General features: G+C 50.5%; 6 protein-coding genes and 2 non-coding genes across 8 annotated transcripts; 4 read left to right on the top strand and 4 right to left on the bottom strand.

Moving 5' to 3' along the window:
- Positions 1-447: 447 nt before the first annotated feature.
- NFIA_081530 (uncharacterized protein) lies at positions 448-5,165 on the bottom strand (the record flags this gene model as incomplete). Its single annotated transcript, XM_001260103.1, has 5 exons — positions 448-1,073; positions 1,129-1,779; positions 1,829-4,714; positions 4,782-5,070; positions 5,124-5,165. The coding sequence occupies 5 exons, from the start codon at positions 5,163-5,165 to the stop codon at positions 448-450; spliced, it is 4,494 nt and encodes a 1,497-aa protein (XP_001260104.1).
- Positions 5,166-5,750: 585 nt separating this feature from the next.
- NFIA_081520 (WD repeat NOL10/ENP2 family protein) lies at positions 5,751-7,975 on the top strand (the record flags this gene model as incomplete). Its single annotated transcript, XM_001260102.1, has 2 exons — positions 5,751-5,967; positions 6,036-7,975. 2 exons carry the CDS (start codon positions 5,751-5,753, stop codon positions 7,973-7,975), a joined length of 2,157 nt encoding a protein of 718 aa, XP_001260103.1.
- Positions 7,976-9,129: 1,154 nt separating this feature from the next.
- Positions 9,130-12,281, bottom strand: NFIA_081510 (putative autophagy protein Atg13; the record flags this gene model as incomplete). Its single annotated transcript, XM_001260101.1, has 3 exons — positions 9,130-11,766; positions 11,873-11,971; positions 12,048-12,281. The coding sequence occupies 3 exons, from the start codon at positions 12,279-12,281 to the stop codon at positions 9,130-9,132; spliced, it is 2,970 nt and encodes a 989-aa protein (XP_001260102.1).
- A 3,251-nt stretch (positions 12,282-15,532) lies between these two features.
- Positions 15,533-20,555, top strand: NFIA_081500 (BTB domain and ankyrin repeat protein; the record flags this gene model as incomplete). The annotated part of the gene is made up of 3 exons (XM_001260100.1): positions 15,533-18,620; positions 18,679-18,796; positions 18,848-20,555. The coding sequence occupies 3 exons, from the start codon at positions 15,533-15,535 to the stop codon at positions 20,553-20,555; spliced, it is 4,914 nt and encodes a 1,637-aa protein (XP_001260101.1).
- Positions 20,556-20,843: 288 nt separating this feature from the next.
- Positions 20,844-20,930, top strand: NFIA_081490. The gene has a single exon. It is a non-coding gene; the product is annotated as a tRNA-Asp (tRNA).
- A 151-nt stretch (positions 20,931-21,081) lies between these two features.
- NFIA_081480 lies at positions 21,082-21,162 on the bottom strand. The gene has a single exon. It is a non-coding gene; the product is annotated as a tRNA-Ser (tRNA).
- Positions 21,163-22,077: 915 nt separating this feature from the next.
- NFIA_081470 (uncharacterized protein) lies at positions 22,078-24,012 on the top strand (the record flags this gene model as incomplete). The annotated part of the gene is made up of 1 exon (XM_001260099.1): positions 22,078-24,012. One exon carries the CDS (start codon positions 22,078-22,080, stop codon positions 24,010-24,012), a length of 1,935 nt encoding a protein of 644 aa, XP_001260100.1.
- Positions 24,013-24,824: 812 nt separating this feature from the next.
- Positions 24,825-27,297, bottom strand: vps27 (ESCRT-0 subunit protein VPS27; the record flags this gene model as incomplete). Its single annotated transcript, XM_001260098.1, has 5 exons — positions 24,825-25,759; positions 25,826-26,597; positions 26,669-26,950; positions 27,021-27,153; positions 27,230-27,297. The coding sequence occupies 5 exons, from the start codon at positions 27,295-27,297 to the stop codon at positions 24,825-24,827; spliced, it is 2,190 nt and encodes a 729-aa protein (XP_001260099.1).
- Positions 27,298-27,657: the final 360 nt, after the last annotated feature.

Below are 27,657 nucleotides of genomic sequence, written 5' to 3'. Positions count from 1 at the left end.
ACGTGATACGGCGTCTTGCCGTGGCATACCAACCTGCTAGTTTGTGCTCATCATAGATAATAAGTCACTAGAGAAACCTTTTAGTGCACGTTCCCAGAGCTATTAATAGACAGCTAAGAAGATGCTCAGTAGACTCGAACACGAGATCGAAGAGGATAAAGGTAGAATGAAATTTCAAACGTGGCCATCCTCTTTCAGAGGGTAGAAGAACAAGACAAGGGAATCCAACATATTTACAGCGAAGTCTTCAAGTGCTAGAAGCGGAGATATAGGAAGAAAGAAAAATCATTCAAGTGAAGAAGGAAATCATGCCTGCATAGTGGTATATCCCGTCTTGTCTGAGCCATCATGAGAAGCAGTTATGTACAGAGAAAAGGCTAGCCAAAGCACAAGTCCTGAACGCCGTTTATATACCGTGATGCGCCGCTGAAAATTCAATTAATAGTTTCACAGAATGTAGCTCAATAGCTCCTGCGCCCTGACCGCTGTCGCAATATGCCATGGAAACGTATTTTGTTGCACAGTTCGCGTACCTCTGGCTCGTGCGAGAGTGGCGAGGTCGCGATATCTGGCGATGATTTCTCTGAGAAGATTCTCATACAAAGAAGCAGGTTTTTGCGAGTATATTAGGTTCACGTTCATTGCAAATGCGCCGTCGGCGTCAGTTGGACCCTTACGGCGAAGAAGATACCCGCTCGCCAACGCAGGACGATAATCCGTTAGATGTGGTGAACTGTTCAGACAATGTGAAAGTATGATGCCCCATGATTCGTCGCAGATGTCTGTGAGCAGACACTCAGACTCGGCGTCAGGCGGAATCTCCGTAGGTGTAGGGGCATTTCCACCGCTTGGGGGAGTCGGTGCGTTACCAGGTTGTTCCGGCGAGAAAGCATTCCCACTAGGATTAGGTGTCGCTACAGGCGTGGATGAGATCTGGGGATTGAAGACACTCATGGGTAATGGCTGAGGCGGAGGCTCAAGGTAGAGATCAGGCGTGGTATTCACGTAGAGAATGGTCAAGTCTGAAAGGAACGGCTTCGTCATGTTATATTGCTCAACCAGGCTCGTCCACGCTGAAGAAGGTTAGCGACGCCCGCTTGAGCGCTATGACAACGGTCAGAAACTTACTATCGACTTCATCCTGGTCCACGGGCTCCGTGTTGACGATGATGATTTTCCACCGCGCCTGAGTCTTCTCCATGATGATTTTGGTTGCAGCCCAGATTTCATTTCGTACTTCCAGAATATTTCTGGCGGCGTTTGAGTTCTGGAAGCGCAAGCAGTAAGATATCGTTCGCTGTAAAGTACCTGTGTTATCGGTCCACGATACGGATACCCAGCGTTGATCATAGCTTCTTGAGCATGCAATATGAAGACTTTTCGCTTCCTGAAGGGGAGATGAGCTATCCGGCGCAAGCTTGAAATTAATAGTCTTCGGGACCGGCTCTGCGATCAGCATTGGTGGAGCACAGTTAAGCAGACAAGACTGCAAGCTTTTCGGTGGACACCGACTATAGACCTCTAGGGCCAAGCTTAAATATTGAGCTTGCGGTGGTACGACTAGAGATTCAGTCGACATGATGAAATGGAATGGGACAATCTGCAAGACAAGTTCTTTTGCTTGACCAGCTTGCTGCTTTTCCACTTCATCGATATATTTCTGAAAGAGGCCCCAGAAAGCGGAGCAAATGTCCGCTAGAGCCGCGGCGTGGCTGAATGGATTGATTATGTAGACGACAACAGTATCTTTCATCGGTGGGCTTTTCAAAAGAGCCGTCACTGAAGGAGGATTAGTCGTGAATCAATGTCAGTCTAGCTCTTCACATACCTAGCTTGTCGCATATTGACTTCAGTGATTGCATTATATAGTGATAATTGAATTCGCCAGGTGCGCCGATGTTCCAAGAACACATCCCACGGTCGAAGCCAGTCGACCTGCTAGCTCGCGTATGCTGACCAAGGTTGCAGCTCGAATATAACAGGCCTAGCCGCTCAAGAAAATCATTTGCCGCTTCAGCTGCAATCTGAGGGTGGATACAATAAGCGTAGATGTCCTTTGACCCGTAGGCAGGTTCCAAGCCGAAAGTCTCCCAAAATGAAATTGCGGGTGGCAGAACTTCTAGGTAATCTTTACCGCGACGAATACGCAAATGTGGCGGGGCGAGCTTCGACATCGAGCTTTTTCCATTTTCCTTGCGTTGAGATGACTGACGCGACATAGTAGCTGTTGACGGAGAGGAAAGGCCACTGTTCTCCTGCAGTGACACGAAGCCATTCAAGTCAAGTCTCTCAATCTCACCCATGAAGGCTGTATCCTCGAGAAATGTTCGTAGACAGTATGCCTTACTCTCAAATTCTGAGACGCTCAAGATGCCATCGACCTTATGATCAAGGCAGGACTGCGTGACCTGATCGACCAGGAGCTGGGCAACCTGGATTTGAGCATCCTTGCGAATGAGCACAGGGGCCAACTGCTTTTGAGTCGCGGAAAAATAACCTGTCATAGACCAGTCAGAAAAAGTGGAAAGGAAATTGCCCAAAAAAACTAGATCGTCGGTCCTGGAGGTAGCGATCGACTGTTCGGATCTCGCCAAAGGCTTCTGCTGCGGTAGGTTGACCGAACTCCCCGAATAAGACCGAGCACGCTTCCTTTTGCGAGTAACAAATGTAGCAACAGACTCATCGCTGTTCGAAAGGTTCCCATCACTGTCATCGCTCGTGTCGCTAGTCGAGTCAAAATCCGAGTCTGATGGTATAGGCTGATCCAAATCACTTGCTGGACTTCTGGGTTTATCGTTGTTCCTTGCAGGGCCGTGAGGATTCTTTGTTCGCGCATTGCGGCGGGGGAGGCCGATCGTTGGGATATCACCAGTAGTACTAGTGGGGACTGTATGATGGTTCACGACGGCGCCAGTGACCCTAAATTTGCCTTCTGCTCCATACTTCTGATCCCAGTCCAGTATGTTCTTCTTGAAAGCAACAGGGTTGTAATGGCCCTGCAAGTGCCCTTTTTTAACAGACAATTTACTGTCTTCATTGGGCCCAGCAAAAAGCGTTTTCTTTACCTCGATAGGACTGAGTGGGGGGCTGATTGTTTGGTTATCTTCATTGACAGGCGAAGATATTTGCATGCTGGCGGACAAAGGTACATCTGCAGGCTGAGGATTTGATATCTTCTCTTGCGGATGGGCAGGAATTGTGTCAATCTGCTCTGTTGTGTCTCTTTGTCCGGGAAGATTATCGGTTAAGGGTTGTTCAAGAGGGAGAGGATGTGGTTTGGGCTCCTCGGCATCAACAGTAATTTCAGGCGTTTCTTGAGCACCAACATCCATTTCGTTCACATCTCCGCTTAAATGGTTAAACTCAGGGTCATCAAAGAAGCTGAAGTCAGCGTCAGTAATCCCTTTGGATCCAAAGTCCCTCTGGTTTATCTCCCCAAAAAGATCATCATCATCATTAGTGTCATATAGTCCGGATCCAACAATGAGTCCAGGAGATGGGCCAAAACTCATAAGCACATCATGATCGGAGCGCTCTCTGGCGGATGCCCCTTCCTTAGTTTTTACTTTGGCCAAGGCTCGATTCGTGAGATGTCTAGAATCTAGATCTTCAGCCGCGGCGTCCGAGGCGGGTGGTGCATTGGGTCCCACAGGAAAAGCTCCGTCTGGCGGGGTCGGATACACCAGATTTGAAGCCTGAAGGTCAGGGTACTCTGCAGCTCTTGAAAGGCTCTCTATGCCTTCTGGAAGGTCCGGCCTGGACAGAGGGGTTTCTTGGTCTTTTGTTTCTGGTTCGGGCCGGGACGCGGGCTTCGAGTCTGTCTCCTCATGATTCAGTTGACCCATCCCGAGCCATTTCTCTGCAAATCCCAATGGTTCGTCGATGACGGGAAAGGAATCATTAATTCCGAGAAATGGGTCCAAAGATGTTGGTTTCTTTCTTGTGAAGCAGTATCTGGCCGGCCATAGAATTCGCTTCAGAGGAAGTACAGAGGCGCCTTCCTCGTTTTGTCGCCAAATCTCCCCAGCTAACCTTGAGTAAAAGGGCTCCCAGACTTCAACTTCAACCCAGGGTTCTTCTTCAGAGGAGATCAGCGGCAAGCCATAATTTCCGAGCCACTCTATCACAAGTGCTTTCCATTCCTCGAGATTTGACGTGTTTGGAGGATTGGCCATTGTGTGTCCAGAAGAAGCATTCTGGGAATCTGAATGGGTTGCGACCAGTCTTGCAATTGAGCCGCTCGGGGATAGCCATAGATCGCACCCTGGGTGGGCATTGTGAACTCCTACAGAGGTATCATAAGGCCCGCAGAGTCGTATGATGCCAGGTTGGGATATTGTTTGCAACGAAACGGTCAACTTTCCCACTGATGTGAGCTGAATTTGTAAGGTAGTAAGTGAAGGGACTGCAGCAGGGTTATCATTATCAATTCTGGGGTTGTCGTAGTAATCTTCTGCAACGACAGTGAACAAGGTCCGTGATCCAAGGGGAATGGCATTGTTGCATCGAATCAACTGTAGGCTTAATGCACCAGTGACAGCGGAAATAAAAGATGCGTAAATTGCAGCAGAGCTACCATGGCCATCCGTTCGCCTTGGTGGGTTGGGGCCATTCTGACGTCTTTGCACGCCTTGTGAATTCGTGGCTGCGTTGACTGGTTCCGCGGAGAGGTTCTTCACCAGCTCCTTTGAAGTCACACTTCCGGAAGCCGAGACTACCAAGGGATCAGCATAAAGACTCGTAAGGGCAACGAGAAGAAGGGAATGGACCAAGAAACGAACCTTTGAGGGTAGCCGAATCCACGAAAAGCTTACTTGGATCATCGTTCGTCCCATTTGAACACAAAGGGCCCAGGCTCTCGAAATCTGGGGTCGCGGAGAATACCCATAGGCCAAGCCGTCTAGGATAGCTTGATACTAGGCAATCAAGGTTCCTCAGTCGAAGTTCGAGGTCCTTGAGGCGACTTAGATGCCTAAGGATAGTGAAGCCATTAGTCGGCGAGTCGCCCGATAGCGTGGCGATGTTGGGCTCTTCCGTATAGATTCTCCAGTATATGTTGGAGAACCCATCCTGCAAGGCTATGTTAGCGAATTGCCCATATGTCAACTGCAAGGCGTGCGTACAATGACGCGAATGTTCGTGATGGACCCTCCGGGAAAATCCATGATTTAGTCGTAATGGCTTCTTTTATAAGTGGCCAAGGAAACATCCGTTGCTGGGTTTGGAATCATTTCCAGAGAGATTAGGGTAGAAAATCATGTATGAAATGAGCAACCCATAGCACATGGATTTTATCACAGAAATCAGCAAACAGACCAGCTTTCTGATGCCATTGCTTCACAAGGCATAAGTGTACCGGAAAGGGTTCGGAAACAGATTCTACTGATGGCATCAAAAGCAAAGGTACCCTTATCAAGCAAAGACTTTCGAAATCATCTCATGATCAATAATATTAACACTGATGCATCATCAGTAGTAATGTCGAGAAACGAGACAGGGCCATTTATCCAGACAGCTCCGTCCGATGCCATCGAGACCCGACGGAGTTTGGCTCGGGCCGCCTCGACCAATCAAGTGTGATCTGCATCCGCAATGTCACTGTCACGTGCGCCCAGCTATCGATTGTCTCCACCCAACTTTTTTTCTTTTATCAGTGAGCGATATCTTTGGAGAGCAGCAACAATTTTTCGCTGTGGTGGTCGCAGCAATCTCAGTGTCCCCTCGATCGCTGGAGCAGTTACTGAGCAAATATGAAGCTCTCCAATCAATCTGAGGTTCCAGTGTACACCATTTCGGGGTCAAATACCGCTCGACCACTTCCCGAATGGCTTGCACGGCGGCGAAAGCGCAGTTTGAAAAATGACCCCGAGTATGCCAATCGCATAGAGCTGCTGCAGGATTTCGAGTTCGAAGAAGCTAGTCAATGTATTCGAGTTAGCGAAGATGGCGAATGGGTGATGAGCACAGGTCGGTTTTACCTGGTGAAGTTTATACTGTTTTAAATGAGTCTCGCAACTGACTATGGTGTTGTGAAGGAACCTACAAGCCTCAAATTCATACTCACTACCTTCCCCAACTGTCTCTATCTTGGGCGCGGCATACAGATGCCCTCAATACGACGTTCCTTCTTCTGTCCTCTGATTACTCAAAGTCGATCCATCTGCAATCCGATCGTTCGCTCGAGTTCCATACACCCTCAGGCTGCCATTACCGGACGAGGCTTCCCAGATATGGTCGCGATTTGGTTTACGACAGGCAGTCGACTGAGGTTCTAGTGCCGGCTGTTGGTGTTAATCAAGATGGTATGGGAGAAGTGTTCAGGCTCAATCTAGAGATGGGCCGGTATATGCGGAGTTTCGAGGTAGATGTTGGTGGGGACGATTTCACATCGACCGGCGGTGGGACGTTACAAGGAGGTATCCACACGGGGGCAGTGAACACGGGGGCTATCGCGGAGGAAAGCCACAACCTTCTCGCTTTCGGTACCTCGATGGGAACGGTAGAACTATGGGATCCACGAGCCAAGGGCAGGGCAGGAGTCCTATTACCCCCTAATCAGACCGGCCCGGATGACGCACGATCTGAGATAACGGCATTAGAGTTCCATCGCTCGGGATTGACGTTTGCAGCTGGTTCGTCGAATGGTCTGATCCATTTGTACGATCTTCGGTCCCCAGTGCCCCTGCTCAAGAAGGATCAAGGATATGGCTTCCCCGTCCACACGCTGAAGTTCCTCCAGCCCTCGACATTCACACGCGAACAGACCATGGAGCCCAAAATCCTCTCTTCTGACAAGAAGATTATCAAGATTTGGGACCCCCGTGATGGCAAGCCCTGGACATCAGTCGAGCCTGCCGTCGATATCAACTCAGTCGCGTGGTGCAAAGATAGCGGAATGCTTTTGACAGCCAACGAAGGCCGACAGCAGCATGCATTCTTCATTCCTCAACTGGGCCCAGCTCCCAGGTGGTGCTCATTCCTGGACAACCTCGTTGAGGAGATGGCGGAAGATCCTAACGATCCTAATGCTTTCAGTACAGGCCAGACAGGCGCTATTTACGACAACTACAAGTTCTTGACTGTTCCTCAGCTCAAGACTTTGAACCTGGATCATCTGATTGGCCGGACCAACCTTCTTCGACCTTATATGCATGGTTACTTCGTCGCTCAACGCTTGTATGAGGAGGCTCGTCTGATCACGAATCCGTACATCTGGGAGGAAGAGCGCGCGAAGAGAGTTAAGGAGAAGATCGACAAGGAACGGGAGTCTCGCATTAGAGGCAAGAAGAAGGCTGCCGTCAAGGTCAACAAGAGACTGGCAGAGAAACTCATGGCTATCGAAGAGAAGAACGAGCGGCGCCAGGCGCAGCGCGTTCTGAAACAGGGCGGAGACGAGGATATGGTTGAAGCTCCCGCAGCCGAGAAGCCGGCCGCCGGTCTTTTGGGCGACAGCCGTTTCGCGAAGATGTTCGAGGATGAGGAATTCGCCGTCGACGAAACTTCACGGGAGTTCCAGCTCCTTAACCCAAGCACCGCTCCCGAGCCCGCCGAACGCAGGGAACGCGGCCTCACCGCCGCCGAACAAGAAGAGGTGGACGAAGTCCCCGGCTCCAGCTCCGACGACGACTCATCCGCAAGCGAAGCAGAAAGACCTGTTCGGAGCAGATCCCCGCGCTCCGGAAAGATCTCCACATCCTCATACAAGCGCACTAACCGTCCCCCGCCCCAGATGCGCGTCTCCTCCTCAACAACGAGCCATTCCACCCGCGATCGGTCATTCGCTTCACGCGCCCAGAATATGCGCACGAAAACCAAACCCGCGCGTCGTGGCGGCGTGGTTGGAGAAAGAGAATTCACATTCATGCCGCAGGGCAAGTCAAAGCAAAACAAGGCGCCTGCGCATACTCCTGCGAGCAGTGATTACAAGTCTAAGGAGCGCCGCAGCGCTTCTGGTAACACCTTCCGAAGGATGTGATGAAGGATCGTACCTGAGGTCCTCCACCAAGTTTCGCTGCTACCTTCACGCCTCGTATTGGGCCGGACGTTATAGGAGCTCGCGAGCAGCGCATTTTTCTGGCGGTCAGCCCAGCTTGGGCTTTGCTAGGTAACAGAGACTAGCACGCTGTATAGGCTACTATGTCAATGGCATCATCCAAACCGCCGTATGAGCCTTTAGGGGTCTTGGTACTAGGTCGAGGGATCTAGCCATTCTTCTAAACCCACATCTTCTGCAACGGACTGCAATCAGCTGCACTATAGAGGGTACGTTTTATCCGCATGCTTTGAAGAAGTTTCATGTACATATACCAGCACCAACAAAAGGAGTACGAGGGGCGTTATAGATGGGTTAGGGCGGCTTCTCGTGCATATGTTAAGAGACTCATTTAGAACTGTCTGATTGAAAAGTCTTTCTTTCATTGCATTATCTGTGTCATCGTCAGATTGAACTCCTACTCCAAAACTGTTTCCAGACCCGCCTAGTCAAAAATCAGACCCAATCTGAAACCAGGTTGCTCAAAATACAGAAGTATATATGGACATGCTAAAGGAGACAAAAAGCAAACTTGCGACGGGAATAAGAAGCCTAGTTGCAGGCTGAGATAAGAAATGTAGCAAGCCCAAACGGAAAGGAAAACCATCCTCGAAAGCAAAGATCAATCTTTTGAAAACATGAAAAAGAAAAGAAAAAAGAAAACAAGAGTCATTCTATTTCCTCAGTAAGCTGCAATTGCTGTCTTGCTCAGTCTATAGAGGTAGCCACCTCACTCGTGTGGCAATAAAGAGAAATCGAAGGCTCATTACTTTAAAGAGTAGACAATGCGCCAAACTAAATCCAGAACTTGGAGTATGCGATTCGGCGATGCCGTATCCATGAAATCATATCAAGATGATGGAGGATAAAAGAAGTATCATCTTCACGGATGATGGTGAGGGGTAGGGAAGAAAGAGAGTTGTAGAAATTGAATATGTAATCGAAGCGCGCAGCGCGTATGGACCATCGGAGAAAGTCCTTGATATTCAGAATAATCCGGTTGTACCGTAGAACGAGCGCTTGGAGTGGGAACTTTCAACGTATTCCAGGACAAGAAAAGTTCGGCAACTCTCGTTGAGCGTTTATTCCTGGTTTTATCAAGACCAAACGTGAAAGCCCGGGAGGCCGGCACCACGTCTGCCGCTGCCGCGTCGCGAACCACCGGAGTCAGTACCATGATTGCCTTGTCTGCCCTCTTCAAAGCTTCTTCTAGAAGCCCCGAAATCACTCATGGCAAACAGCAAAGGCTCATCCTCTTCGACCTGCGCCGAATGTGGTGGATAGTTGCGGCCCGCACTGACACGGCGCCCAGATCCTCGTCGCTCTTCCGTCGTTGAGTTACCACTATTGCTACCGCTTGCGTTGCCATCCCGGTCATTGTCGCGCTCAGTGAGGTAGGTGGGTATACCACCGCCACGAGCTAAGCTGCTAGAGCCGGAGCTCAGGGAATGGGCGCCACCAAAAGATCCTCGGCCACGGCCCAAGCGCGGTTGATACAAGTTGTGATTAGCAGACGAGGATAATTCTGGTGTCTGCCCAGACACAATCGCATCCCTCTGTGAGCGGGTTTCACGCTTAGCCGGGCTCGGGAGCGCAGTCGGGCCTTGGTCCGACGATGATGAAGAACGCTGACTTTCCTGTTGTTGTTCAGGATTTGTGGCGGCATTCTGGTATTCGTGTCGCCGATGCAGCGTGCTCAAACTGACATTGGTTCGCTCCTCCGCACCAAGACTGACACTGCGCATATTGAAAGGAAAAATTTCCTCCTCGTCAGCCACGACAGAACGCCGGTTCTGAGCGGCAGAGCTAGAGCGACGGTATGTAGGAGGAAAGATGCGCGGAGATGTCGGAATATCGATCGCAGTAACTGTGGAAGGCCGATGCACCAAGGATGTCTCTTCGCCCGTGGTATCCTCAGGCAGCGAGGTGGGACCTCCATGAAGGAGTCTTCGGTCGCTGTGCCCGGGATCATTGTAATCGACAATACTGTTTGAACTTAGACGAGAAGGTATAGCCGGGGTGTGGGGGGTATGAGGTGATATAGGCTTCCCAGGTGAAGAGGCCGTGGAAACGGATGCCCCAGCTACCATTGGTGGCACTCCTGAGAGTTGCTTGCTCGAGGCATTGGATGAACGTTGCAGAAGCAGGGACGATGACATTGAGTCTGAGAGAGCGGCATTTGAGTCACGCATACGTTGGAATCGAGTTAGGGCTGCACTTGTGACCGTCGTCCTGCGAGCAACGGCATCGAGGTTGGACGAATTCGAAGGACTCAACAAGTCCTTCCGCAAGTCGAGCATCTTCAAAAATTCGGAAATGTTCTCATCATCTGCGTGAAGAGAATCTGCGCTCGTTCCAGTGACCTCCGCAAGTAACGCAGAGCCGGGCTGAGCGCCGGACGATGTTGCACTTGCTTTACCACTAGAAGCGTCATCCTCAATTTTGTTTATTCCTCCTGAAGAAGGTCTACCACGGCGGTGGCTGAAGGCGCTGCTGTATCTCGCAATAGGTGCGGGTCTTGGGGACGCTGAGTTGGACGATGCAATGGCATTCTCTGAAGCCGCTTGCCCAGTCTTACGCCCAGAGGCCGCTACTGATGGAGGAGGCATGTGTTTGGGCTCTGAGCTTGGTGCACTAATTATCGGCCGGGAGCGAGGAGAGGCCCCGAGGGGCGGATCAATGAGAGAAGGTGAAGCAGAAAGCGGCGGCGCTTTGAATGGCTGGAACGAGATAGAAGGTCGCCTAAGGGGACTAGGATTGGCTTCGGCAGCGAGAGCAGCAGCGCGCCCAGTTGGTGCAGCTCTGACAGCTGATAAAGGCCTCCTAGAAGCCGAAGGGGGTGGTGATGGTGACGATGTAACAGATTCTCTCGCAGCCCGGAGGGCTGATATGGGACTTGCACCCGTCGCAGGCCCTACATGATGGAAGGTTGATAAGCTTCCATACGCACGACCGGGGTCGGGTTCCTCAACGGTCCTTTTCTCCAACGGCGCCGACCCCGGTTCAGCATTGAAAGCTCTTCTATTGACATCCTTCGACGGAAACGAAGGACGAAATATTTCATCGTCGGCTCCCATAAAGCGTGAACTCAATAGAGCCTCAGAATCATCCACTCGGAAGTCACAGTTGGTTCGATAAGTGACCTCAACCGAGAAAGGGCCTGCAGGTGAGTCCGTAACCCCAAAGCTATACGTTTCCACCACTTTGTTGTTGCCCTCGTACAGCGGAACAGTCAAGTGGTCGACTTTGCGGCGATCTGAAGCCGTGCGCCCGTCTAGGATTCTATATCTGATTTGTAAAGCCGGGTTGCTGCGAAGCCTTCCATTGCGCTTTGCAAACTTCCATGCGGGCAGAAATTTGGAATATGTGAACAAAGAGCGGAAGAGGACAATACTTTTCTTGTATACGGTCGGAAGGATAGAGCCGAGGTCGGAGGGTGGTTTGGAGGATGCAGAACCCAATTCAACTCTCCAACGCTCAAGGATGACATCGTCAGAGTTTGACTGCGGTGGTCTTACAGGACTCGCCTGACCAGAAGCAGCAAGCGCTTCTAGGACATCCCATCTCTTCCCATTCTCATCGAGGATCACGAGGCTCTGATTGTTTGTGAGTCCCTTCGTCTCCAAGTATGTCTCGATAATCAACGGCGGCGGTCGATTTTCGGTTGCATCACATGTCCTCCATATCCGCAGTTGCTCCCGGAGAATGTCTGTATCTTCGATTTCGACATTGAACTAGATTGAAACCACAGCAATTAGCTAAGCTTCGATAGTTGCAATGAATAACAAATCGCACGATAAACAAGCGAAGTGCATCCATAATGGTCGAAGACCAACATACCCAGCGATTCACCCTTGGAGTATCAGATCCCTTATTGAACGACGGCGGGAGATCGACTCTCGAATGTAAGATAATAAGCACAGCTTTCGTGTGGTAGTTCTAGTGAAAGACGCCCAAACTAAATTAGCGTCTTCCCAACGTGGAATACAATCATCTTGAAGAATCAGGAGCTTACCGTTATGATCTGATTGAGCTTTGCCATTGCTTCCTTTGCAGGTTGTGTGTTTCGCTGTACCTGCTCAGATGGTTCAGTCCCCGTTTCAATACCCAAGCCCCGGCCATTATGCATCCTGACATCTGAAGCCGGTGAGCTCGGGCCTGTGTCCAGCTCTCTGTGATCTGTTGAACGATTTGACCTCGTTGAAGAGGCCGGCGCTGCAGGCGCCGGCGAGCGAGGATGTTGATGCATTACGCAACAACTTGACTTGATATCCTCCTGTGTGCAGCACAGCCCTGGGGTATTTGTGCCAATGTGAAGTTCACTAATATGACTATATTATTCAAGAAGGAAACGGAAGGCGATGGGTCCAGCACAGAAGGCCATGCTAACAATCAAAGAGAGCTGCACGGACGAAAATGGAGAAAGACTGGATGAGAAAGGACAAAGACTAAGTGAGGCGCTAAGTGACAGGCACTGATTCAAATTTAATAGTGATCATCGATAGCATCGTTTGCGGTGCTCAGGCAACAGGATGTTGGAGCAGTCGGAGGTTACAGTCTAGACAACCTTGGGAGCTTCTCCGCATCGGTGACTATCTTCCTGGGGAAGTGTGGCGTTCTCACTTTGTGAGAAACCTGTATAGATTAAGGGATCATGATCACTTAAAGTATAGATGAGCAGAATTTGGATGGATGGATGAGAGAGAATATGATGCCCTGTAGGTTGAGAGACAGAGAAGAGATAGCGGATGAGGAAATGGAAGCAAGATCCAGTGAGGCACAGGAGATCAAGCAAGCGTACGGGGAACAGAGGGTCTGTGACGCACACCCTGTGACTCGATGGTTCGCAAGACCCCAAGAGGTCGGTCAGGCTGACGAGTGCCACAACAGGCTGAACGTTGAAGATAACAGAGCAAATGAAGAGGCCCTACTACTGGTTGATTCTATCTTCAGCAAGGGATTAATCTACCTAGATTTCCATCCGAGTCTTTTACCAGGGTAATTGAAATGTATGTCAAGGCTCAAGAGAAACGAGAGCCGCGATTAACGGGAAGTTGGAGAAAGGCGGTAAGGAAACAGGAGTTGTAATCGTATTGAAACTTTGATCACGATACGCTGATAAACCCAGGCAGATAAGGTAAACAGGTCAGGTGGGTATTGTGGGAAGTGACAGCTCAAGAATAGTAACAACTCAGTATCGTACCGTAGTATTGGTCAATCTGTGTTCGATAATATATCTACTATCTATTGATCACGATATTGATCTTTCTACTTCTGCAGCTGATGATCACCTATTCTTCATCTAAGATGGGAAGTAACTTTATGATACCCTCCTCTGTTGCAACTTGCAATGTACCTTACCTTAGTCCCTCCCATAACCCAAGCACCAAAAGCATCTAGCTAGGTTAACCGCTCACGCTAAAGATGATCATCGGCCTTTTTTAACGAACACATGATAAGTCTCCATGACAACTGCTTCTGCTATATTCCCAGTCTAGATCACATCTGTCCTCTGCTTCCATCTTTTTCGCTTCGCTATCTGCGACTTCAGATCGGAACATTGTCTGTCTAGCCCAATTCCCCGGAGCTTGGCACAGGGATTTGAGGGTGCTGCTGCTATGTGTCTTCTGCAGTATCCCAGTCCTTGAGCCCCAGCAGGCAGGACTGGTCGCCTCGTCTGCAATAGCTTGCTAGCCACTGAGCAGGGGGGTAAAGACCTGCATTCGCATGACTTGGCTCACTAAGAGCCAAGAAACCCTTCCATTGGGAGATTGTCAGTAGCAGGAAACAAAAGTACCTTACAAGGAACAGGAAAATTTGTCAACCCGAGGCGGTAACTCAAATTCCAATGCAGCTATTAAGGATCTGATGCTTAAGTGCCGCTGCCGACAATCAGAACTAAAGCAGGTAAGCGGCTTGCTACCAGAACAACTTCTTTGTTGGAGCAATGGATGACTTTGCAGCTTCAGTTTGGATGTGTCCACTCCACGACATTTCTCGCCCCAGCTGACGAGTCGGCGTAAATAGTAGATATGTGTTTGAAGGGCCAACAATGATAGTGGCTGGGCGCCTTTGTTTGGTGCCAGATGGTGATGATGTATAGTGTTGCTCTCTGAGATCGCATGTTATTGGTGGCCTAGGCGTTGTTTGATCGATCCTTGCATCTCAATTTTCCCAACGTTTTTCTCGTTTCCCTTTTACCTGCGGATCGTCTCTTGCTGGCAATCAATAGACGCGCGACAACTGTTCGTCAGTGGGAATTCTGTCTCCAATCGACCAAGACAATTTCGGTCTAGTCATCGAGACTATGACAGTCGAGAAGCATAGAACGAATGCGTGCAGAAATGAATTTTCTTCAAAGTCACTGTAGGATCACTTGCGCATGCGAAGCAAGCGAGCGGGACACGATCATCTCTACAGCACTTGGAAGGATCCAGACATTGGTTTTCCTTTTCTGTGGCAGGAAGGAGCCCAAAAGAGTTGCTCGCTTATACTCGAGCAATAACGAGTCCCTGCAAATGCCAACGGCAAGATCAGGTCGTTCACCTTTTCCACAGGACGTCTGGGTGGACGCCAGTCTCAACCCCGAAAAAACGGTCAGCTAACCTCAGGCTGTCAGAGATATGTTAGCAAATTGTAAGAATCGGTTGTCAATGCCAGATATTTTGATGTACTTGAGACGTTGAAGGAGTTCCCTGTGTTAGTGCCTAGCAAGTACACTAGGAATGCCGATATAACTGCCCGCTTGACATATATACTCCGCATATATATGAATGTCAAGGAACCTCTCTGTTTCCCCACCATTCCGACCATCCGAGCCCATCGGGACGATACTAGAGAGCAATCCAGAAACAAGGCAAGAAGATATCTTACGCACGACCTAGCAGCTCATCATGGAATGAGGGGTTAATGAACTTCATATCGACTGTGATAGTAATTCTCGACCTCTCGTCTGGGAACATGGAGGGGCGCACAGCTTCCGATTGGCCGATACCCGCAGGGTCTTATCCACGGCTCCAACAGCCATCTGGGAATTCAGCACGAACAGGTCTCGCTGTCCTGATATACGCCGACAAAATCGCTCCTCATTGCCCTCGAGTTGCCTCAACTGTCCTGAATTTGCAGTCGCATACCCCTCTTGAAAGCCTCCCTGCGTCCCTTGGTCCCCCATCTTCCCGACGTTGCTTCTTATCGCGTCCGTTATTCATCGCTCTCGTCGCCACCGCGTCCCACTATCTACGACAGTTCTTTCGGTTCCGAAGCCCTCGAGTTTCTCGCGAGAACGGAAGATTTGCACTTCGGACACCCATATTGCGCTCTGACAAACATAGAGAGATATCGAATTCGCGTCGACCCTTCGTCACATAGACACCCTCTGTTTAACAGAATTCTCTTGTCGCCCGCAGAGCTCTTTCCAGTGCGCCGTTAACCCTCTGTGGTTACCACGACGCTCTGGGCCTGGGTCGAGAAGAGATTCTGACACACTAGCACTTTGGGCACATGATTAGCACGCTCTGGGAATCTTTCTTGAGAGACGATGTTGAGAGCTTCCGGCGATGTCTGGCGAACGCCAGTTATACGTCTGGTAGCCAGCGGCCTTTTGGCGCGGGAGGAAGCCCAGGCTTCAGGGTCGGAAGCCTCGGTGGAGTGACACCATCTTCTCCTCTCTCCTCAAAAGGCAAAAAGCTAAGCGGGACATCTCCTGGAGCTACCACACCTGATCGAAATACTGGAGGCCCGCGTCCCGGCAAGGCATTGTCCCGCGCTGAATTAAATACGAGAGATCACTATGGCAGAACTCTCCTACACCTTGTTTCTTCATCACAGAAGCCCTCTGCTATTCACTTCGCCACATCTCTCCTCGAGATCCCTTTTCTTGACTTGTATGCGCAGGATTGGGAGAGTGGATGGACAGCTCTGCATCGGGCGCTTTACGCAGGCAATGCTACCATAGCACAGGCCTTGATGGCTCGAGACATAAGTGATGTAACCGATTTCAGCAAGTCAGGGAACGTGGGCCACCCTAGCGGAGGCCTCATTAAGATTAAAGATCGAGAAGGTTTTAGTCCTTTTGAAGTATACGGCGCTACCATTGCTTCTCGAGACATCAAACGGATCACTTCCTCCACTGCATCTCTCGACCCCTCAGAGCTGGAGCATAGTGACATCGCTTCGAATGCACCGTCCCTTCAAGACGACTTGGGTGAAGACAGCTGTGTCGGCCGAGGTTCACTAAAACCGCGGACGAATTTGGCTGCCGATGAAGTCTTTACGTTTGGCAGCAACAAAAATTTGAACCTTGGCCTAGGAGATCAGGATGATCGTCAGTTTCCCGTGAGAATCAACCTTGAGCGCCCGGAGCACCTTCTGCGCCGATTCTATCGTGAATTCCTGGACCGGCAATTAGATGACGGTGAGCCGTCTTCCCATCAAGACGTGACTCGCACCGCAGAACTACCAGCCTTGATAAAAAATAAACCTATCAAGATTCAGGCTATTGCCATGTCTAAACTTCATACGGCTATCCTCACCGATGATCCCGAGTCAAATCTCTTCTTGTGCGGCTTTGGTCCCGGCGGACGATTAGGCACTGGCGACGAGCAGACAAGGTTCAGCTTCGTGTGCATCGAAACAGGAGGGCTCGCTCATAAAAGAGTTATTTCAGTGGCTCTTGGCCAGGACCACACCCTCGCGATAACCGCGCACGGTGAGGTTTTCAGCTGGGGCAGTAATAAGTATGGACAACTCGGTTATAGCCTTCCGCGAACGCAGAACCGGGATGATGTGCCCATGCAGATGTCTCCGAGGCAGATCTTCAATCCATTCAAGAAAGAAGTGATTCTCGGGGTGGCTGCGTCTGCGATTCACTCTGTGGTCTTCAGTAGTTCTGGCCTTTATACCTTCGGTAAAAACGAAGGTCAACTCGGATTAGTCGATTCGGACGCTCGATCCCTTGAATACCAGATTACGCCTCGGCGCGTTGGAGCATCCCTATTCAGCGCTGGTATACAAAGTGTGTCTGCCATCGACCACGCCACAATCGTTCTTCTCCAAAATCATGAAGTTTGGGTGTTCTCCCAATATGGCTATTCCAGGCTCTCATTTCCGTTGGATGTTAGCTCAAGCTTCATTAGAAACAGCTTCATGGCAACTCGGTATGACACATCGGTCAATCGCGTGGTTCAGGTGAAATCCGGTGGCGATACAATCTGTGCACGGTCAAGTTCTGGCGAAGTCTTCACAGTTCGCGTTAATAGATCTGAAAATCCGCCGACTTCAACTTCCACTACAAATCCTTCGAAGACTCGCAACTCTCTATCTGCCCCAGTCCGGGTTTGGACTGTGAAAAAGGCGCATATGGCCGTCACAGATGTTGATGTCGGACAAGACGGGTCCATCATCATATGTACGGCTTCGGGGTCAGCCTGGACAAAAGAGAAGCGCAGGAAGGCGAAAGAAGGTATTTCAAAGGATTACAAATTTGCTCGTGTCCCAGGTCTTTCTCGTGTTGTGGGGGTGTGCAGCAACGCCTATGGGGCTTACGCCGTAGCGCAGCGCGACTACGATGTGACCAAGGAGCAGATAAATGTCGATCAAAGCACATTATGGGAAGACTTCCTCCCATTATCGCCCTTCGCTTCGCTAGTATCCACCGTTACTCCGTTACAGACAGATGATGCCTCAGATGCTCTTTCGGATGGAGGATCCGCCGATGCAATGAAGAGAGCGGCAATGTCGATTTCGGACATTGAATCTTACTTCCAGCCTCTTCGAAACGAGGCACATGAGGGCACCGTTTTCCTCTTGAGCTCTCTTTCTGATGCTCGAATACCAGTCCATGAATTCATCTTGACCGGACGTAGCTCGGTTCTGAGGAAGGCGTTGCATGAGTTTCGACAGGCATACTACTTTTCTTTGCCTGATGTTCTGGACATTGAGTATGGGCCAAATGGGCAATGCCATGTGCGGTTCAATGGATTGGACTTTTTGACGATCCTCAATCTTGCCTTTTTCTTATACGCAGACAATGTGCTGGACGTATGGCACCAGATGAGAGCTTCGGCTGCAAATGCGTCAAGATATCGCCAAGTCCGCTCTGAGGTTATGCGGATCGCAACATACCTGGGCCTGCCAACCTTGGAACGAGCTGCGCGGCTCATGATAGAGCCTACGAAGAGTCTGAAATTTGATATGGCCCATGCGTTTAACGATCCGACTTTCTTCGAGAGCGCTGATGTAACCATCGAGCTCAACGGCGAAACAATGAAGGCTCACAGTCAAGTACTTTGCCGGAGATGCCCCTTTTTCGACACCTTGTTCAACGGCCGCTCTGGCGGAAGATGGCTATCATCGCGCCGTACGGGTGTGAATGACAGCATCCGCGTTGATCTCAAACACTTAGACCGGCCCGTCTTTGAGTTTGTTCTTCGTTATATCTATACGGACGCGGAGGAGCAGCTTTTTGACGAGGTCCGATCGAAAACGCTGGACGGATTCATCGATCTTGTACTTGATGTCGCGTTCATAGCGAATGAACTGATGATCGACCGATTAGCGCAAGTATGTCAGAAGATGCTAGGCAAATTCGGTATGGCATTCTCATCAAGATATCTGGTTTAACGACGTCGTTTACTGAGATCCTCTAGTAACCACGACCAACGTATGCGGCCTCCTCAATTCGATTTCTCCCTGTGCGGTGAGCGAGTTCAAAGATGCTGCATTGGAGTATATCTGCCTCAACCTGGAAGATGTATTGGCGCAAAGGTTGGTTTGCAATCCTACACATATAAGAGGAGATCTTAACGCGTTGCGTAGGTACCTCAGAGACCTTGATGAGAACTTGCTTAACGCCCTTGATACTGTTTGCCATGAGAATCAAATGACAAGCTTCCCAGTGTCGAGAGGACGGAATTCTGAAGCCTATGCGTTTGAGAAGCACCCTGAACTCGTCGCATCGATACAAGCGGACAGACGGCGGATGATTGATTCGATGAGGCTCCAGTCCCGTCTCAACTGTCTTCAAAGCTACGAGGATAAGCCCCGTCCTGTCACTGACGATAAGGTGGCTACGTCACCGTCAGTGCAGAAGGCCAAAGCAGCTTTTCTTAAAGAGAACTCGGACATACCTCGTAGTCCCATCTTGAAGTCCAGACAATCAACCAGTGACTTGATGTTCCAGATGGACGACGACCCCATGTTATCACCCGCAGATTCAGCCAAGGGAAAGACAGCAATCCGCAAAGGTAGGGCGTCGGAGCCGTCACTAGATTTTCCAGCTTTGGGCACAAGCCTCGGTGACAAGCAATCGTTCAACAACGATTCGAATGTCCAGCGAGAATCGTTGCAGTCGCCCCAAGAATACGCACTTTCCGAGTCCCCGTCAGCATTCAGAGCAGCAGTACTTGAACAGAAGAAGAATGGTTATCCCATCTCCAGTCCATCCCAAACACCGTGGGCTTCGTCGGCTATCTCAACTCCGAAGAAAGATTTGAAGGATATTATGTCCGAAACCTCGGAGAGCAGGGTGTCCAATCTAAGCCTTGGCATGTCCGCTCGCCGTGAGAACAACAACTTTACCCCCAAGCTGTCTCAGAAGGAAAGGAAGAAGCTTCAACAGCAGCAATTGCAGGAGAAGCTTGCGGCTCAGGAGAAAGCGAAGGAGGCATCACAGAACCCATGGAAACTCTCTACTCCTGTCAAATCACCAGACAAGCCTGGTACTCCTTTTGGATCTCTTGGAAAGGACGGAGATTCTTCTCAACCGCTAAAGTTCGCTCAGAAGCCTTCTATGACCCTCCGTCAAACAGTTGCTGGGACACCGCCGCCCAGATCGACACCAAGCGCAACACCAGCACCTGGCCAAGGCCGCAGTGTCTCTGGCGGCCCCCAGCCACCCCTGAAATCTTCGCCACAACCAGCCGCAGCCGGGCCCTCGACGTCTCCCAATGGTCTAGCTAGTGCTCAGACCCCCATTAAATCCATACGCCACATACCACGCCCCGAACCGTACCAGACGAGTTTTCGTTCTCCTTCACCTAACTCGCTGTCCTTGGCTGCGATATTAATGCAGCAGCAGACCGAAAAGGATGAACTGCGCGAGGCAGCAACAGCTAAGCATAATCTTCAAGATATTCAGCTGGAACAGGAGTTTCAGGAATGGTGGGACAAAGAGAGCAGGCGTGTTCAAGGGATACCGGAGCCTGATTCAACCACAGCCGGTCAAAAGGACAGCGAAGGTAGAGGTGGTCGCGGCGGACGCGGTAGAGGATCAAACAATCGCAAGAAGCGTGGCAAGGGTCCGGAGAATGCTGCTGGTCCTTCGGGATTAACTCAACAGCTGTCTCAGGCGAAGGACCAAAACGGGCAGAAGATCTCGGACTCGCGTCGGGACAACCTGCAAGCCGAAACGAACGGAAATCATGCGAGCGCTGCCGGCGGCAATTCTCGTCGCGGTGGCAGAGGAGGCCATCCGAGGAAGGGAAAAGAACGCGACCGAACTGTGTCAGGCCAGACAGTTCATTGATCCTTCCCCTTGACATGAATCATGTCCCTTAATGACCTTTTCTTTATATACCCCTGTCAGCACACTCGGGTTGTACACCACTTGTCATTTTCATATATCATGGGACGGAATGTATACTTGAGCAACAAGCACTGGATAGACTTAAACCACCGAATTAGATATGTGTCCATCATCCCAATTTCTCGAACGCTTATAAGGACATTTGTCATATTGGTCATACAATTCTGAATATGAATACCGGATTTTTTCTTCAAGTATTCAAAAAGAGCACAAAGCATCCAACAAATATCCTCGATGGTCTAACGGTCATGATTTCCGCTTGTCACTCCTGGAGAACGAGCGCGGGAGACCAGGGTTCGACTCCCTGTCGGGGAGAATTCTTTTTTTCTGCTGACCTAGTTTAGCTTTTACTAGTCTGTTCTAGCTTTTTAACCGCCCGAAAAGTAAACGGATGTCGCGGCGACGTACACTAATTTTCCTTCCTTCTTTTTACAAAGGCAAGGCGAGCAAAACGAAAAAAAACAGCCGTCAGCGATAGGACTCGAACCTATGCGGCCGAAGCCAAGTGATTTCTAATCACTCCCCTTAACCACTCGGGCACACTGACTAATACATTTTATATGAAGATCTACAAGAAATAACTCCAAAGCGATATATGGACAGCATTGCTGCCGGCTAAGCGACAAATGCTGTATGGTTGAGAAGTGAGTATGGAGCACCTATGTAGTACTCTGTATCATACATGCATGTCAGACACAAGGTATGCATATACCCGACCAGACTGATCTTTAGCATTGTAAGTGGATTTATTCTCTTGGGTACGAAGCATGGAAAGTAATGAATACCACTCACCACTCCTGGTCTAGAACTGGCGATGCGAGTGGAGACGACTACTCTAGTATTATCTACTACTCTGTTCTATTCCTATTTCTGCTTTCCTTATTCCGTACCGCTCTTCACTCTCCCATACTTCTGACCTCCACTACGACCCCGACGTTCTCTTCACCGTCATATTCCTGACTTTGATTTTCGTTCCAGTATTTCGTTCGCTCTGCTCCAACTCTCCTGATCCCTCAATCTCATCGATCAACTTGGCGATCCTTTCTTCAAGAGCCTCGCCACTTTGGTCCTCGTGCGGGTCCTCTTGTCTCACGTGCAGTGTAACTTTGCCTGTTCCTCCATCCAGCCAATTATTGCTTCAGCCCCCGCGTCTCTAGCAGCAACAGAAGCAACCAGCAGCAACCAGCGATTACAGCAGCACTCGTTCATCATCGCTCATTGCTTTTCTTTTGGCTTGATCGACCACCGATATTTCCCGTTGGCTCTGCGGCTTTGCTTTGCCAGTGTACTTGTTTTCGGTCTCGATTGGAAGTCAAATCGTGGCGTTTGATGCCCCCTTCACATCCATTGTTGATCGACCGTACACAACCACCCCGGCAGCTGCTTGTCGCCCGTTTCGGAGCTGCATCCGTGCCATCTGTGCGAGCCCTTACCTGCACCAGCGCTGGCCTTGCTGCCCGCCATGCCGACCTCCAACACCTCCTCCCCTGTTAAGCGCCCGGGCCTGGCCCGCCGTGCTCTTTCGTCTCACGCTGTCGTCACGCGTACCTCGTCAGACTCGTCAGACACCCATCCTCAGAAAGCACCTGCCCATCGTCCCCGAGCACATGTCGTCGGTGGCGGTCATCGCAGTCACGGTCGCAACCCATCTTTCGGAAAGAACTTAAACAAGCTCCAGCGGCATACTTCTGCTGGACATATTACAACCGAAGCAACTGTTCGTCATCATCAACGGAAGAAGTCAGCACCAGCGACACCAGCGGCAAGTCCCCGCGGTGGTCACCACGTGCGTTGGGACAGTGGGTTGGACGCTGGCCAGGCCGCGACATCGTCAATTAAAAGAAACAACTCCAGCCCTGCTCTGCGAAACCCTCGACGCGATTCCTCTGGTGTTCTGGCAAAGAAAGCATTGGTAACAGATCGCCCAGCAACCAGTTCTGGGAAGAAGAAGACCGTTGGCTTTGAATTAGGAGTATCAGACAACGACGACGACGAGGGCGAGTGGGAAGATACTACTCAGTCGCCTGAGAGCACGAGACGCAGCTCAGTTGCTCAATCCAAAGATAGCGTGGAGAATACTGCCGTGCTGGTGGACCCCCTTACCTTTGTCAAGCGCCCGTATCCTCAGGTGCCTCGTGCCGCGAGCAGCTTGCCGGAATCAGCCTGTAGGAGCTTCTCGCGTGACGATCACTCTCCTGACGAGAACGATCAACCCCAGGACCAGCCTGTCTCGGAGCCTGAGGAGCGGAAGGAAGAGATTACCCGTTTGCCTGAGCACAGCGACATCGCGGCCCGTTTGTTAAGCCCTTCGCATTCCGCTAGAGCACCTCCCGCGATGTCTTCTATTTCTGCAACAGTGAAGCCAGCTCCCGTTGACACAATATCTCGGAATGCTTCCTTGACCAATCTCGCCAATCCCGACGGTTTACGACGCCCTCTATCCTCATCAACCACTACGCTCGCAAATACGCCGGGGAATCAAACGAACGCGACGTCCTCGTCTATGGAAGGGGGGGTTTCGAGATTCATCATCAACAATAAAACCCGGCCCCACCCATCATCGCGTACGGATTCGGACCCAAATACACCGTCATCGTTTCTTCCACATTATCATCCGCAGACCCCACCGTCTCCGAACCGCGGGATAGGAAAGCACAAAGCGTCGCCCCCTTCGCGACCACCAGGCACTGAGCCCCCCTCTCGGACCCAGCAGAAGCTTTGGCTGCAACGAACTGCTGCTTTAAATACCTCTCCTCCCGACAGCCATGGCATGTCCACAGCAGTCTCTCCCTCCGCAATGGACACGGCCTTCATAGCATCGCATGGCCGCGCAGGGTCAGGCGTCTACGAGGCCAGCAGAGCGCTCGTCAACGGCTCCTCCCGAACCGGTGGAGATACTGAAGCCAAGCACATCCGGAAGGCATACGAGAAAACCGCGTTGGAGCTTAGCGTCGTCCGAAGATTCCAGTCTCCAACAGGCGACAGTTTCGCCCGCTTGGCGGCTATACTCAATGACTCCAAGGCTCCTATAACTTCCAATTCCAACCGTACATCAGCACTCGGCAAACCAATCAAGTCGGCACCTGCACTCGCACAACTACAACAAGTTGGAAAGCAGCAAAGAGACTCACCAAGCCCCGAGCCAAGGCAACTCATCAGCAGAAAGACTTCGGATTTGAAGAAGTCGGTGTCCCAAACATACCTCGAAGATGCCGACGAGCCCAGCGACTCCAACAAATCCCAACACCCATCCCAGCGCATCTTGTCGACTTCTGACGAAGGTGCTCACGGGACCACCGCCGCAGACGAGGACTTTGGCGACAGCTATTTCACCAGTGAATCAGATATGATGATTCGCCGCATGTGGGAGAGCCGCGAGGTTGCCACTCATGGCTAGATGATACTATCATTCAACCAGCGATGCCTTTTGCCTTGACCCCTTTACTCCTTTCTACCTCTGTCTTCTATTCATTCATCTTTATTTGACTCCCGTTCTAGCACTAACGGCGTCCGGTGCATCGTTATGGCTTTAGCTTACGAGCGTTTCTTACCAAATTCGGGATATCCTACTGCGTCAATAGTTGACATGGAATAGCATTCGATGTATTGCTTTATGTTTTCTTATTTCTCTTCTTCAACTGCCCTTTCCCATGGCCCTTCCTGTATCAGGCTCTTTTTCACCATGGGTGCTTGTAAGACGAGGATAGATTTTGTCATCCTCGATAATGAACAGTGTAACGAACCAGACTGAATAAAATCAGATGAGCACTTTGCAACATTTCCACTATTCACAGATGAACAAGCTGCTAATGGCACTTTTATGATCGAGACAACCAACCCAGAATGAGAGGCAGCGAAATGAACGAAGGTAAAATATGCAGCGAGAGTATGATTTTTGCTTGACCACATCGGCTCATAATACGCAGTCGGGTTTCAGGTGTTCCAATTGCTTATCGGTTCCCCACACTTACGCATAATACTCTACAAAGTACAAGTATAGAGAAACAAAAGCTGACTAGGGGCATCAAGAGTAGAAGTAGTGAATGTTAATGCAGAAACCAATGCGTGTCCAATCTCATATACTAAAATCTTTCAAATCGTCTGGTATCATAATGGTCACAAAAGGCCAACCACGAGCAGGTGCTGCTGTATAAAGAGGAAAAGCGGCCACAAGAATGCTATACATCGCCAGTTTAATAATGGGACCTTCTACAGCTCAATCAGACTTTCCTCAACCGCTGGTTTGGTTGGCGCAACTTGTTGATAATGCACCGCATGTGCAGGCGCACTAATTGGGGAAACATCTCCGCCAGGATACGTTCCATGTGGCGCACCTGGAGTCTGCGAGTGTGTTGGAAGCGGTGCGCTTTGTTGAGGTTGATGCTGGAAGTAGTATGACTGGGGGGGAGGCGCCGTAGGCTGATATTGAGGGGTAGGTTGACCAGTCGATTGCACTGGATGAGAATCTCCGTATTGCATATAAGCTGGAGACTGGCCCTGGTCTGTAGGCGGAGATTGTTCCGGTGCGCTCGCCCGCGCAGTGACAGGCGCTCCAGCTGATTGATAGTAAGAATCTCGTCGCATGATTGGCGACGGCTGGTGAGATATGTCTGTCTCCCCAGGCCGGGGACTTGAATATGCATTTGGATCTTGTTCTGGATGCGGTGCGGACGCGTAGTATTGCGTCGAAGCAGAAGGGCCAGGGTATCCTGAAGGATTGTTGGGGAAAGGAGTGGAGGGAGCGGATGGTTGAGGTGATGCGACAGAAGGAGCGTTTCCATTCCATGGTGGATTTTGAGGCACCGCCTGACTGGGTTGGTTATACATGCCGGAGCTGATCGGACCGCTGGGAGCTGCAGCTGGCTCGCGAATATCCCTGCTGGACTGAGGGTATCCATAAGTGTTATTGACCGGAGGCGCCCTATCGGCAACCGGGTTGCCGTAATAAAAGTTTTCGGCTCCAGTTTTACCCTCCGGGACGTGGGAAGGCATTGTAGGATACATATTGGGGTATGGGGAACCGCCTGGCACAGTTCCGTATCCGAGCGAATGCTGCGAGTATGCACTTGATAATCGTTCCTCTAGCATGCGATCGTAATACCGCACCACCGTGGACAGCTTGGCATGCAGGTCAAGAAGAGTATCTATGGGCTGTCAGTCAACCTTCGAATGATAATAAATCCTCCTATCAACAGAGAGAATCCACTTACCATGCTTGCTCATAGTCTCCCCATAGCTGCGGGCAAGCTTGGGTCTGAGAGCACCGATACTCTCGTACAGCTCTTGAATTTGAGGTTCCCGTAAGATAGTCCCCGGAGGTTGATGTTGTAACCGGTCAACGAGGGCGGCAAACAGATGAATGTTTTCCACCTCAACCGGGCTCAGCTCATAGGGATTTTTGGGCAAGGGTGTTGCGGCGGTAGTGTCACGAGCGGAAGAATCCGTCGCGGCTGCATTACTCTTCAGGGCGGCCGCATGCTTCTTCTTGTGTTCCTCCATGTCCCGCAGAGAGGCCTCGATGGCGGCTTTCAAGTCCGCGTCTTCCTCCTCCTCGTGGTTGGCTTGAGTAGTCGTCTTTGCCGGCTCGTCATTGATCCTAGTTGAAGGTACGTAGCCAGAAGAGCCCTTGTTTTGCGCCTCTTCCAAGCTCAGTTGAAGCGCCCGCCGCAGGTCATCATCAAAGCCCCCTTCTGCCCTTGCGCCGCGAGGCTCCATCGCATTTGCCTTGGTTATTGAGTGGTTCTTGAACGCAGATCGGTCTGACAAATTAGATGGCAAGGATGACTTTGATGTCAATTTGGCATAGCACCCATCATCGACACGAACGGGCTGCAGTATTCCCAAGTGAGGCAGGGGAAGGGTTTTGCTGGAGCACTGAGCATCGAAGACATTACCACAATTGCGGCAATGATGTTTGCGATTCATGAAACTGAATGGTGTACGGCAGCGCATACAAACGTCGGAATCGATCCACTCAGGAGGCTGTGTTTCCGCAGGAATTTGAACGTTAGCTTCAAGACAAGATACGCACCATGGGACGGACGCAAACATACCGCACTACTTTCCAACATACTCCCACTGATCTCATTCTTCGGGGGGAAGCGGAAGCCCTCGCTCTGCAGCCTGCGGTAGGTCTCGCCTAGATAGTTGAGATCCATGCGGCCTTGGGCCGCCATAGCCCAATCCTGAATGAGTTCCAGCATCTTCTCCTTCACATCAGTATTCAAGGGAGCCCCCTCCGTCGTGAGGAGAGACACAAGATTATCCATAAACTCGCGCGACGCAATTTCTGCCAGAAAATGGGAGCCGCCATTCTTCACGCACGTATCGGTTAACTAGGGAGATGTCAAGCACATCAGCATCGAGAACAGACCCCACCGAGGTGTCGGGTCATAGGTATACAACCTTCAATGTCGCAATCTGCACATTTGGATTCCTATTTTCTAGCCGCCGTTTGAGTGATCTCATCGCTTCTTTGGGTTGGACGCTTTTCGATCGGATAAGGTCGGAAATCTCGAGGTTGAGAGCAATGTCCTCTCTATTTGAATCGAGGCAGTTAGTTATGGCCTGGGCAACTTTAACCACTGGGAAAATTCAAATCAAAGAAAACATACAGCGAGGATGATGTCGCACGCTCAACCTGCTCGTCGAGAAGAGAAGTAGAGGAAAACCAACCCGCCATGTTGACGGTGTTAGAAAAGCCTCAAAATCGCTATTTGATTGATGAGAGCGGAGAAGGGGATTGATGACGTTGAGAACCAACGATGAGGGGCAGTAAATCGCAGAAGTAGACGCAGAAGCCCGAGTACAGCGGCCTCACTGAAGATGAACTCGATAGATTAGGAGTTTCACGAAGAATGACTAGGTTATCGATAGGAAGACGGATGAAGGAGAAGGTGTTTGATGCATGTATCAAATCAAGCTCCAGGCAGATCCATCGATAGGTAGGCAGGTACCTTAGGCAAAGGCAATGAGGTACAGAGTGGAGGCTGTAACTGGGCGAGACCTGCTTAGTAAAGACAAGAAGCTGCCCCATGTGACA

The sequence above is a fragment of the Aspergillus fischeri genome, genomic scaffold (genome assembly GCF_000149645.3).
Source record: "Aspergillus fischeri NRRL 181 1099437636264 genomic scaffold, whole genome shotgun sequence".
Taxonomy (NCBI): Eukaryota; Fungi; Ascomycota; class Eurotiomycetes; order Eurotiales; family Aspergillaceae; genus Aspergillus; species Aspergillus fischeri.
The sequence above is the reverse complement of the archived record's forward strand: the minus strand, read 5'-3'. Positions and strand labels throughout refer to the sequence as shown.